The sequence below is a fragment of the Carcharhinus amblyrhynchos genome, chromosome 19 (genome assembly GCF_965287045.1).
Source record: "Carcharhinus amblyrhynchos chromosome 19, sCarAmb.v2.hapA, whole genome shotgun sequence".
Classification (NCBI taxonomy): domain Eukaryota; kingdom Metazoa; phylum Chordata; class Chondrichthyes; order Carcharhiniformes; family Carcharhinidae; genus Carcharhinus; species Carcharhinus amblyrhynchos.
The window spans coordinates 2,419,845-2,433,659 of record NC_137342.1 but is presented as its reverse complement, the minus strand read 5'-3'; the positions used below and the strand labels follow the sequence as shown (position 1 = coordinate 2,433,659).

At 43.9% G+C, this 13,815-nt stretch overlaps 1 protein-coding gene across 1 annotated transcript in view; it reads left to right on the top strand.

Annotated features, from left to right (window-relative positions):
• LOC145355579 (cilia- and flagella-associated protein 54-like) overlaps nt 1-13,815 on the top strand; it is a 306,344-nt gene that overhangs the window by 189,806 nt on the left and 102,723 nt on the right. The window contains exons 33-36 of the mRNA XM_080207830.1: nt 5,875-6,075; nt 9,116-9,202; nt 9,480-9,599; nt 10,571-10,621. Coding sequence (XP_080063956.1) covers nt 5,875-6,075; nt 9,116-9,202; nt 9,480-9,599; nt 10,571-10,621 — 459 coding nt within the window. The remainder of the gene's footprint in view (nt 1-5,874; nt 6,076-9,115; nt 9,203-9,479; nt 9,600-10,570; nt 10,622-13,815) is intronic.

Genomic DNA, 13,815 nt, shown 5'->3' with positions numbered 1-13,815 from the left:
ACAACCCTACAGCAGACAGACCAGAGAGAAGAACAACCTTAGTTGCCAGAGAGCTTGCAAGATACAACATTGACATTGCAGCCCTGAGTGAAACTCGTCTTGCCAACGTAGGTCAGTTGACTGAAACTGGAGGTGGATACACTTTTTTCTGGAGTGTCGCGGCAGCGATGAGCATCGTGATGCTGGAGTTGGATTCACTGTCAGGAGTCACTTTGTTCGGAAACTTGATAGTCTACCCAAGGGTGTGAACGACCGGCTTATTACATTACAGCTTCCGCTACAGAACAGAAGTCAAGCCACCCTGATCAGCGCCTACGTCCCCACAATGAACAATCCAGACAAGATGAAAGACAAGTTCTATGAAGAACTAGACACCCTACTATCAGCAGTGAGCAGTACCGACAAGCTGATCTTGCTCGGTTGATTTCAATGCAAGAGTTAGGGTGTGACTCTGCAATGTGGCAGGGAGTCGTTGGGAGGCATGGAGTGGGCAAGTGTAACAGTGATGGCCTACTCTTAATGAAGACCTGTGCAGCACACGACCTCCTCATCACCAACACAACCTTCCATCTGCCTACCCATAACAAGACCTCCTGGATGCACCCCCGCTCTAAGTGTTGGCATCTTATTGACTATGTCATTGTCAGGAGAAAAGACAGGCAGGATGTCAGAGTGAGCAAGGCCATGTGTGGTGCTGACTGCTGGACAGACCACAGGCTCATTGTCTCCAAAATGAGGCTCTGCATCAGACCCAAGAGGCGACCACAAGGAAGCAAGGTTATGAAAAGAATCAATGCGGCCAAGCAGTTTGTGCTGTTATATGCTCTGTCTGAGGCCAGAACTCTCCATTCACCTGAAGAAGAGCTTAACCTCGAAAGCTTGTGAGTTTACTATCAAATAAATTGGTTGGACTTAAACCTGGTGTTGTCAGACTTTTTACAGTGTTTACCCCAGTCCAACGCCGGCATATCCACATCATAAAATGCAGGATGCCTGGCTGAGCGCCAAGGCAGATGAAATACAGGGATACACTGACAGAAACAACTTGAAATGGTTTCATGAAGCCCACAACATGCTCTATGGACCTCAATCTCTCGGGAGTTCCTCCTTCCTGAGATGGTACAACTCTCATTACAGAGAGGGCTCAGATCCTGCAGAGATGGGCTGAACACTTTGAAGCCATCCTCAACCGACCGTCATCTATTAACGATGAGGCAATAGACAGGATTCCCCAGGTTGTTATCAACAGCACCATGGATGACCCACCGGTGGTAGCCAAAGTCACGAAAGCTGTCAGCCAGCTATCCAACAGCAAAGCCCCAGGATACCCGCAGAGATCTACAAAGTTGCTGGTCCTGTACTTAGCGAGAAGCTAACTGAGTTGTTCCAGTCCTTTTGGAAGCAAGGATCCATTCCTCAGGAACTTAAAGATGCTTCCATTGTACACCTCTACAAGAGAAAGGGCAATCAGCAAGTATGCGACAACCACTGAGGAATCTCGCTGCTCTCCATCACAGGAAAAACCCTTGAAAGAGTCCTGCTAAATCGCCTGGTCACTCATCTGTAGCTGGGCCTGCTTCCAGAGTCACAGTGTGGCTTCCGCAAAGGTCGTGGGACTACTGACATGATTTTTGCTGCGCACCAACTTCAGGAAAAGTGTCAGGAGCAGAATCGTGAGCTCTACACAACCTTTGTTGACCTCGCAAAAGCCTTTGACACTCAGCTGACAAGGCCTGTGGAGGATCATGTCAAAGTTCGGCTGCCCCTCCAAATTCATTCAGATGGTACGCCAGTTCAATGATGGCCAGTGTACTGGATGGCGGAGAATCCTCTGAGGTATTCCCAGTCACCAATTTTGTCTCAGTATGTAGACAGGCCAACTAGAGGTGAGGCTATATTGGATTTGGTGCTGGGAAATGAGCCAGACCAGGTGCTAGACTTGGAAGTTGGTGTGCATTTTGGTGATAGTGACCACAATTCGGTTACGTTCACCTTAGTGATGGGAAGAGATAGGCGTGAACCTCGGGTCAGCAATTTTAGCTGGGGTAAGGGCGATTATGAGGCTATCAGGAGTGAATTAGGAAGCATGGATTGGATTAGGGGATTACAGGGACTGGGAACATCTGAAATGTGGAATTTTTTCAAGGAGCAGCTACTGCGAGTCCTTGATAGGTATGTCCCTGTCAGGCATGGTGGATTTGGTAGATCTAGGGAACCGTGGTGCACTAAAAGAGTTGAGTCGATGGTTAAAAAGAAAAAGGAGGCTTATGTTCGGATGAGATTGGAGGGCTCAGATAGTGCACTAGAAAGCTTTAGATTGGCTAGGAGGGAGTTGAAGAGTGAGTTGAGAAGGGCTAAAAGAGGACATGAGAAGACTTTGGCTGATAGGATTAAGGAGAATCCTAAGGCGTTCTATAAGTATGTCAAGAACAGAAGGTTGGTCAGGGCAAGATTAGGGCCAGTTACAGACAGCAGGGGGAAGTTGTGTGTGGAACCGGAGGAGATTGGAGAAGTATTGAACCAATATTTCTCTTCGGTGTTCACGCAGGGGGACATGAATATAGCTGAGGAGGACATTGGGTTGCAGGGGTGTAAAATAGACAGTATTACGGTTGATAAAGAGGATGTGCTGGAAATTCTTGAGGGGCTGAAAATAGATAAGTCCCCTGGTCCGGATGGGATCTACCCTAGGATTCTCTGGGAGGCTAGAGAGGTGATTGCAGAGCCTCTGGCTCAGATCTTCAGGTCGTCATTGGTCTCTGGTGTAGTCCCGGAGGATTGGAGGATAGCGAATGTTGTCCCATTGTTTAAGAAGGGGAACAGAGACTTTGCCGGGAATTATAGACCGGTGAGTCTTACTTCTGTTGTGGGCAAGGTCTTAGAAAAAATTATTAGGGATAGGATTTATAGTTATTTGGAGTGTAATGAATTGATTAGAAATAGTCAGCATGGTTTTGTAGCAGGTAGGTCGTGCCTTACTAACCTTATTGAGTTTTTTGAGAAGGTGACCAAAGAGGTGGATGGGGGTAAGGCAGTTGACGTGGTATACATGGATTTTAGTAAGGCGTTCGATAAGGTTCACCATGGTAGGCTTCTGCAGAAAATGCAGATGTATGGGATTGTGGGTAATCTAGGAAGTTGGATCAGGAATTGGCTATCAGATAGGAGACAGAGGGTGGTGGTGGATGGTAAATATTCATCATGGAGTGCAGTTACGAGTGGTGTGCCTCAGGGATCTGTTTTGGGGCCACTGTTGTTTGTAATTTTTATTAATGATCTGGATGAGGGTATAGTTGGGTGGATTAGTAAATTTGCTGATGACACCAAAGTTGGAGGTGTGGTAGATTGTGAGGAAGGGTGTCATAGTCTGCAGGGAGACTTAGATAGGTTGCAGAGCTGGGCCGTGAGGTGGCGGATGGAATTTAATGCGGAGAAGTGTGAGGTAATTCACTTTGGTAGGAGCAACAGATGTGTCGAGTATAGGGCTAACGGGAGGACTTTGAATAGTGTGGATGAACAGAGGGATCTAGGTGTGTGTGTACATAGATCCCTGAAAGTTGGGAATCAAGTAGATAAGGTTGTCAAGAAGGCGTACGGTGTCTTGGCGTTTATTGGTAGGGGGATTGAATTTAGGAGTCGCAGTGTAATGTTGCAACTGTACACTACTCTAGTGCGGCCGCACTTGGAGTACTGTGTGCAGTTCTGGTCCCCGCATTACAAGAAGGATGTGGAGGCGTTGGAGAGGGTGCAGAGGAGGTTTACTAGGATGTTGCCTGGTATGGTGGGGAGGTCCTATGAGGAGAGACTGAGGGATCTAGGGTTGTTTTCGTTGGGAAGAAGGCGGCTAAGAGGGGATCTTATTGAAACATATAAGATGATTAGAGGTTTAGATAGGGTGGATAGTGATAGCCTTTTTCCTCGGATGGAGAAAGCTAGCACGAGGGGGCATGACTTTAAATTAAGGGGGGGTAGCTACAGGACGGATGTCAGGGGTAGGTTCTTTACCCAGCGGGTGGTGAGGGATTGGAATGCCCTGCCTGCTGCAGTTGTAGATGCGTCTAGTTTGGGGGCGTTTAAGAGATCTCTGGATAGGTTTATGGACGAAAAGGGATTGGTATAGGCTAGTGGGTCATTGTTTTTGTAACTGGTCGGCGCAACATCGTGGGCCGAAGGGCCTGTTCTGCGCTGTAATGTTCTATGTTCTATGTTCTAATGGCATCAAACAGGGCTGTGTACTCACATCCACACTGTTCAGCATGATGTTTACTGCCATGCTGAATGATGCCTTCCAGGACAGTGTTGCTGGAATCAGCCTCAAGTACAGAGTGGATGGGAAGCTCTTCAACCTGAGGAGACTTCAAGCTATTACCAAAGTGAAGGAGACTGTTCTGAGAGACTTCCTCTTTGCTGATGACAGCGCCCTGTATGCTGTCTCAGAGCCAGAGATGCATGTCAGTATGGACAAATTTTCCACGGCTTGTGACAACTTTGTACTCACCATCAACATTAAAAAGACCGAAGTCATGCACCAGCCTGCCCCTCATGCACTGTACACAGAACCCATAATCACAATCAAAGGGCAGAAACTACAGGCAGTGGACCAGTTCACTTATCTTGGCAGCACCCTCTCCCAAGCAGTGACTATTGACACAGAAGTTAACTGCAGAATAGCAAAGGCAAATTCTGCTTTTGGTAGACTGCGCTCCACTGTATGGGAACGTCGAGGAATCAGCCCAGCAACAAAACTGAAGGTCTACAGCGCTGCGGTACTCACTACCCTCCTGTATGCCTGTGAAACGTGGACTGTGTATCAAAGGCATGCAAGACAGCTCAATCATTTCCACATGACTTGCCTTTGCAGAATATTACTCATCAGATGGCAAGGCAAAGTACCAGACACTGAAGTTCTCTCTAGAGCAAGTCTACCATCAGTCCACACACTGCTGATGAGAGCGCAGACCCGGTGGACAGGTCGTGTCATCCGTACGTCAGACGAGCGCATACCCAAGCAGCTCCGTTTTGGGGAACTCTCTGCTGGAAGATGCTCGCATGGAGGGCAGAAGAAACATTTCAAAGACACACTCAAGACCTCCCTGAAGTTGCTTGACATTGACACGAACACCTGGGAAACGCTGGCACAAAACCGCCCTACCTGGCACTGCCTCATCCGCAAAGGCTATCAAGCTCACGAAGCAAGGTGTATTGCTGAAGCACAACTTAAGCGCAAGCTGCGCAAGTCCAGAGCCACCAGCGCAATAACTACAGTGTCTACACAAGTCTGTCCAATATGTGCCAGGACATTCCGTGCCCGAATTGGCCTGATCAGTCATCTTCGGACACACCGCATACAGCCTCAAAATGACTAATGGTGTCGAGGTCCTCATCGATGACGATGGACGAACAACACCATTCTGCTGATGTCCAAGACGAACACCTCTTACTCCAAGATACAGTCAGTCACTTATTAGGCTGATAGAATGGTAATTAGTCAGTTTGGATTTCACCATTTTTGTGGTCATCAAAGAACAGATTATGGGACATGTGTTCACTTTTTAAAGCTTGTTGGTATGAAAGTGTGCGGTGAAGTTATCCCTATAAATGCAAGTCTGCACCACAAAATTACCCAGTCCTTTCCTGCTTGGGAGACAGAGTGGTAGCACAACCGCAGAAGAATGCCTCTGAATCACTAGCATGGCACATCCATTTCCTGCTTAATTGTGGTTTGTTTGAGTAAGATTGCAAATGAGCACCGCACTGTGGATGGTTCTACAATGCCAGAAAACTGTGTTCAAAAAAATTGAACACAAAACAGTATTGTAAAATAGTACCAATTAGAAATCCAATCTAACGTTTCTACTTTTTATCACTCCTTAGGGTCTGTTTAGGACCACGTTTCCACACCCGAAGTCTGACTGTGAGTATGCATCATATGAGATAGGCTTTGACTGTGCCGTTATTGAACTCATTCCTGGGACTGATCTCTTCTCTGACCGATTCAGAGCTGACATACGCACAGTCGTGGGAAGTCTAGACTTCCTGATCCATGAGCTACACAGTGCTAAGCAAAACCTAAAGGTAGGAAATTCTTACACAACAGATTCCTTATATATTGAGTTCAAAGAACAAATACTAAGGTCAGGATTTTTACTCCCCACTGGGGTTGGATATTGTTGTGCCTGCCGCACAGTCAGTTTTAAACCTTAGACGATGAATAAGGATTATGAGTAAACTTCTTGTTAGTACAACCAATATTTATTTAAAGCACACAATCAATAATCACCCACCCAATCAACAATAAGTTATCTTACAGAAAATACTAAAGTTCAAGTGCAATACTAGACCTTGACTTAACTTTGTGTGACTGGCAGGTACCCAGGCAGATATTGGCCTTTACCTGTGCGCTGGTCTTCATAGTCCTCTGCATAGTATGGTCCTTTGGTCTAGTTTGGCACTCTGACTCTGGTCTTCCTTTCTTCTGAGGTGTGGTGGCTCTCCTCGTGCTGGCCCTTGCTGGCGACAGTCACTGTTTTTTCTTTGTTTTTATTCCAGTTCAATCCAATCAAAGTCCAATTCAAAATCTCAACAAGTTGAGACATTCCCGATCCAAGCTGACAAGACAGTTCTCTCATCTCCTGTCTCGGGCTTGATCTACATGATCCAAGCTGATTGGAGTAGATAAAGCTCCTCCTCCAAGGCTTGATCTCATTTACATCTTAGCCAAAAGGCCGTGATGTCGCTTTTAAAAATTGCTTCAAATGAAGCCACAATGTAACCTTATGACCTCAACTAAGTACAGCATGTCAATACTGCACCTGATCTTAGCCAAAAGGCTGAGAAGCAGCGATGGTCACTGTTGTAGCTTGATCGTGGGGTCAGAGAGCAAGACAGAGATTCTTCAGTCGTGCAGCACCTTTTATACCCCATTGCGTTTCGTGCCCCTTTTGGCTATTACCAATCACTCGATCAGGACTTGATCACCCTGATCGATAAAGTCCAATCGGGTGCTGCCACACCACCTGTGTGTCCCCAACGGCCATGTAGGTGCTGGGGGGTGCATAGAACACACACCTCCCTCCCAAATAAGGGGTTACGGAGCCCCTATGTTTGGTAAATAACCCAGTTTGATCAGAAAGTCCCTTTTGTCCTGGAGATGGCCCAATATCCTACATATTCACTTGTCTGAGCTGCAGCCTGTTTATCTCAGTCTTTTAGGCAGCAGCCTGCAGTGCTTGTCCAAGTATCCCAGCCTGCTCTGTATATAACCATTTTAGATGGCCCATTTGGCCACAAACTAAAGGTAGAGGAGCCTGTACATACTGGTTTCCTGACCCCAATTACTGGCACCTTTTTGTTCTTTTATTTGTTCTCCTCTACCTCCACAGCCTTTTTGGTTGTGAATTTGAACGACTAAACAGTATTTCTCTTTAATTGATTGGCAGATGATGTATCAAAACAACTAAGTTAGGATCCAGTCATTTTCCCCAGCCAAGATGTATTCAGAGCCACCAGAACGACTTGCTCTGAATGTGGAGGATGGCAGCACGGTAGCACAGTGGGTTGGCATGGCTGCTTCACAGCTCCAGGGACCTGGGTTCGATTCCTGGCTCGGGTCACTGTCTGTGTGGAGTTTGCACATTCTCCTCGTGTCTGCGTGGGTTTCCTCTGGGTGCTCCGGTTTCCTCCCACAGTCCAAAGATGTGGGGGTTAGGTTGATTGGCCATGCTAAGAAATTGCCCCTTAGTGTCCAGGGATGTGTAGATTAGAGGGATTAGTGGGTATAATATGTAGGGATATGGGGGTAGGGCCTGGGTGGGATTGTGTTTGGTGCAGACTCGATGGGCCGAAGGGCCTCTTTCTGCACTGTAGGATTCTATGATTCTATGATAACTGATTTGTCCATTAAATAGCCCTTGTTAGCACAAATTAAGAGAGGCCAACTGGAATTTGCCAATAGGCCTCCAGTTTCCCAAAATGATGCGGCTAGTTGAATTGCCTGGAAGGCCAACACTCATGTACGATCTCTCCCTCTCTGTTTGCGTAGTCACAGCTCACCTTGCAGAGGGATTTCACTGCTCTCCCCATAACTAAGTGTACTCTCAGTTAATTGCCACCCATTGAAGGCATATTAGCTTCCAACTTTGAGAGCCTGCCCTCTGCCCTGACTTGGATGGAGAAGCTGTCTGCATGCCAATGATGGGACATGTCTATGAAGATCCCAGAGAGTGACTGTTTCTCGCTCAGCTCCAGGTTTTAAACCCAGAAATTATCCCATCTACAGAGATAATATCTGGGAGACAATGATGTAGTGGTAATGTCACCAAAGTCATAATCCAGGGGCCCAGGCTAATGCTATGGGAACAAGGGTTCAAATCCCACCATGGAAACTGGTGGAATTTAAATTCAATTAATTAATCTAGCGTGTAAAACTAATCTCAGTCATGTGACTATAACAACTATCATCAGTTGTGTAAAAATCCATCAGGTTCACTAATGTCCCATCGGGAAGAAAATCTTATCCTTACCTTGTCTGGCCTCCAGACTCACAACAATGGGTTAAATCTTACCAAAAAATGACAATATTGATCCGAGCGAGAAAACCAGTCACCAGTTTTCTCTCCAGATCTTATAACACTTTGCCTAAAAAAAACTGTCATGCATCCCCAAAGTATTTAGTATTTGTAAAGACATGGGCGCAGTAATCTGCTGATCTACAATAGGGAAGTAAAATCCCTGAAGAGCTACAAAAAAATATGATTCCTGATTTTCTTTCCACATCTGTTGATATGTTTGTAATAGTTCATCTGTAATCCCAAGGAAAAGAATAATTCGTTCATGTTTAATATCTGAAATAAAAGGGGACAGTGTCAGAAATACACAGGTCATTCAACACATGGAAAAGAGGAAGTCATGTTCAGGTCTTGGATTTATCAGAGCCGTAAAGATCAATGTGAGTGTAACTGAACAAAACAATTGGGAGAACTGTTCGTCACAGTTCGGGAAAGCTGACCTCAGTAAGGTAGAGGAGATGATGGTTTGGATGCAGATGCCTTGCACAATACTTGGCTTACCAATGGTTCAGTTTGTTTTAATAATGTATCTCTTATTCTCACGGCAGGTCCTACCTTTGCTCGCGCTTTACCAGTACTTTGTCAATGCAATCTGTCGTAACATACACAGGAGTGTTCAGGCAAGGATACTAAAGGTAATAGAATGATTGGGCTCTGTGGTTTATGGGATGATTTTCTTTGAAGTGTACATTCTAATACTTGGTCAGTGAGGTGCTTTTTAAGAGATTTAAAAATTCAAACCTGACCAGGCTTTTTTATATTGTATCACTCTTGAGAGAACATTCATTTTAACATGTTACCATATCCGTTCATTTTCTCTTCTGTAAACATTGTGAAGTGCTTAGATTTTGTTATGCAATCATTTACTAATAAATTACAATGGTTTATTTTTGTTTTGACAAATTTAAACAGGGAAGGGTTTTGGCAGACTTGGGCCTCTTTGCACAAGCTTTTGATGAACAATGTATCTTGCTTAATGGTGAAAGGCTCCCACATGCACTTTTAGACGGTTTCAGATTTACAGAATCCAAGGTACGTAACAGTATTTTCATTCTGATAACTGATGGCCAACATTTTTTGTAACGTGTTTTGATAACATGTTCCAATAACTAATAATATGCTGTGATGTGGAGATGCCAGGGTTGGACTGGCGTGGGCACAATAAGAAGTCTCACAACACCAGTTGAAGTCCAGTAGGTTTATTTGGTAGCACAAGCTTTTGGAGCACTGCCCCTTCAACAGGTGAGTGGAAAGTTGTGTTCACAAGCAGGGCATACATAGACACATACTCCAGCTGATTTATATCCTGTTGTATCCTCTGACAATCCTCCTCACTATCTGCTACACCCCCAACTTTTGTACATCTGCAAATTTACGAATGAGACCACCTACATTTTCCTTCAAATCATCTATATATCACAAACAACAGAGGCCCCACCACTGATCCTTGTGGAACACCGCTTGTCGCAGACCTCCAGTTAGAAAAGTACCCTTCCACTGCTGCTCTCTGCTTTCTGCCCAAGACAGTTTTGTATCCGTCTTACCAGCTCACCTTGGACCCCATCTGACTTCACCTTCTGTACCAATCTGCCATAAGGAACCTTATTGAAGGCTTTACTAAAATTCATGTATATAACATCCAATACCCTGCCTGGTCAATTTTTCTTGTCACTTTCTCAAAGAACTCACCCTATAGACACAACCTCCTCTTCACAAAACCATGCTGCCTATTGCTAATAAGCCCATTCTCTTCCAGATGTGAATACATCCTGTCCCTAAGAATCTTCTTCAATAATTTCCTCACCACAAGATGTAAGGCTCACAGGCCGGATTGTCTCTTCTGTCCTTCTTAAACAGAGGAACAATGTTAGCTACTATTATTAATGTAAATCTTCCATGTCACCTTTTTGCCTTGTATTTATAATGGAATAGAAAAGTTTTGTTCAATAAGTTAAGCTTCATAAAGTCGATTGAAAACTTTTAATATTTTCCTTTACTTACAGAATGAAATAAAGTTCGATTCATCAAAACTACTCATCTCTGAAAATTTGAAGGTAAGAAAAGAAATCAACATTATTGAAGTACGATTTGATTTTTCTTATGAGTGTAGCAGAGCAGAAGCTTTAAGGTATATTGTGAAGCCAGAGTAGAACCCAACAACTTTTCTCTTTTAGCATTAATGTGAGAATATGATGGCTGCAATTTTACTGGTTTGTAAGGTCGTGCCTGAGGCCAACGGAGAATGTCATTCTGCAAGCCTCACTCGCCCTGATTTTGGGATGGGCATGCCGGTAAAATCAGAGCTGATGTTTCAGTCTTGGCGCAAATCTACTATGGAACTTTTATCAAAACAAACTTTAATTAACAACATGCTTTAACTATAATATATGAATTGGCTTAACTTTTAACAATTTAACAATACTTAAACATGACAAGAGACATTTCTAAACTGCTAATCTATCACTATTAGTTCCAACCAACCAATATTTCTCTTCTTGACTTAAACCCGTCTTTAAAATTAGTTAGCAAAATACAATTGTTTGCTAGTGACTTAGATTAACACTCTCGGAGCTTTCATAACGCCTCTGGAAAGAGATGCATCATTCTTCCACCAATTCCAGGCAGCAACTGCTTGGTAGTACAGTGGTTAGCACTGTGGCCTTACAGCGCCAGGGACCTGGGTTCACTTCTCGGCTTGAGTCACTCTCTGTGTGGAATTTGCACGTTCTCCCAGTGTCTGTGTGGGTTTTCTCTGGTGTGCTCCAGTTTCCTCCTACAGTCCAAAGATGTGTGGGTTAAGTGGAATAGCAATGCTCAATTGTCCCTTAGTTCATGGGACTAGCTAGGGTAAATACAGGCTTTTGGGGATAGGAACAGGGTGGGATTGTGTTTGATGCAAACTCAATTGGCTAAATGGCCTCCTCTCCTGCACTGTATGATTCGATGATCCTTTTTAAAATCCTGCAATCTTAGTTCCTCTGTTAGCCACATGACTCTACATACCGAGTCTAAATTCCCAAGAGAACCTAAAGAAATGAGAAGTCCATTAACTGTAAAAGTAACACATTCCTAATTATCATCAATGATCCTCCATTCTCAGCATTTAAACTGCAAATCGACTCTTGTAACAAAGTACTGTCTCTTAAAGCAGCCCCACCTTAAACAGAAAATATATCCAAATAGCACAGCTGCATCACATTTTTTAAAACACAAATTAATTTTGCTCTTTTGCTACTGTAAAGCTGGTAGTGTGCAGTATTCATCTCCAAGACTGGTCCTCTTCACTTATAAATCATTTGGGTTTTTAAAAATCCACCATGTTCCTGGTATTAACCTACTATTTACATGTATTAAATTTAATTTTTGCAAGTTATGGTGCAATTTGTGTTTCATATTTTGAGGTTGTTAGCCATGTACCTTAACTACCACACTACACGGTTTCATGAATTCAGATGGCCGTGTCATCATATTTTTTCAATTATTTTGTTTTTAGCAGAGAGCCAACTGGATTTTCTGATTTGTTTGATCATTAACTGGGGCTTGACTGGTATTAAGAAGTACTTAATGGATACATTAATCAGAACTCCACTTACTGTGGCCTCAGTAAAGTGTGGAGTGAGCAGTGTGTCTTTGGGGTTCCAGTCAGTAATACCCTTAACCACTATGTATCTCTAATCAGTACACATAATATTACACTGCCCTTTCTATTGGCAATGTATTCATATGTTAAAGGTTAATTCAGTTGTGCTGATTGGATGTATTTGTCATTGCCAAATTAATTGGATTAGGAAATAAACCTGCTCTTATAACTCAAGTTTAGCAAATAAACAAGTTGCCATTCCATGATCAATTATGATTCATTATCATTCCATGATAATTATTTAGTCCAGACTGTTACCAGAATCTAAAGATTTTGAAATATTTTTGTTTATCTTACGTTTGTTGAATCTATCAGAAAATTACATTGCCACTTTGGAGTGTTTGATGCTCATATTACGGAAAGGAACAGGCCATTCAGCCTATTGCTAATATTCCCATCTCAGCATTCATCCACTCTAATGACTTCCACTGAGCCCTAACCGAAAATTTTGACCTAATTTCTGTGTTCAACATGCTGAATGTCTATTGGCAATTATCTGACATCAAAAGTACGAATTTGGAATGAGTTCAAACACAGATCAGCAGTGTTTTGCCATCTTTGTCATCAAATGGCAAAGGACACACAAATACATCGAGTGTACTCCAGCTATCTTCTACACTCAGCAACCTGCATTGGAAAATGCAAGAAAATTTATTACTTCAATAATATCTAAAATCGTTTAAATCAGAAGCTCTTTCTGCTGTACAGTACGTGCCTGACAACACCGACCAGATCCCCAGCAGTCTTCATTAATGTTTGTCTCAGGGTCCAGATGTTCCATCCCCCAACTCAGCACCAGGCTTCAGGTTTTTGAAAACAGCCTATGTTGGGGCTGTATTTGCATATTTTTCTTACTCAAGGAACTGACGAACAAATTTCAGGAAGATAAGGGCCGTGATTCTCCCATTTTTGTTCCAAGTGTTCCCCCTAAGAGGAAAACCGGAGTGTTTGCCGCTGGCATTAGCAGCGCCTGTCAGGTGGGATTCTCCCACATTTGATCTGTAAAAATATGTGAGCTGTAAAACATGGCAGTCAGTCCGGCTTCACAGAGATCAGGGCACCGTTTGTAAAAGGGTGACTCAATATCATAGTTCAGCAAAAAAAAATACTCCACCTAACAACATAAGAACATAAGAAATAGGAGCAGGAGTAGGCCATCTAGCCCTTCGAGCCTGCCCCGCCATTCAATAAGATCATGGCTGATCTGAAGTGGATCAGTTCCACTTTCCCGCTTTCTCCCTTAATTCCCCTGTCTATCAGAAACCTATCTACCCGTGACTTAAATATATTTAGCGAGGCAGCCTCCACCACTTCAACGGGCAGAGAATTCCAGAGATTCACCACCCTTTGAGTGAAGAAATTCCTCCTCAACTCTGATCTAAACTGCACCCCCCCTATCTTGAGGTTGTGTCCTCTAGTCCTGCTATCCTTTCTAAGCGGGAAGAATCTCTCTACAACCACTGCACCCCCCTCCCCCTCCCCCTCCCCCTCCCTTAACTACAGACATGGCAATACTCCACTGACAAGAGGAGCACTCCCAATGCCTCAGCACAAGAGGTATCCTCCCCCTCCCCCCACCACCAAAGGAATGGGCCAAACTCCATTGGG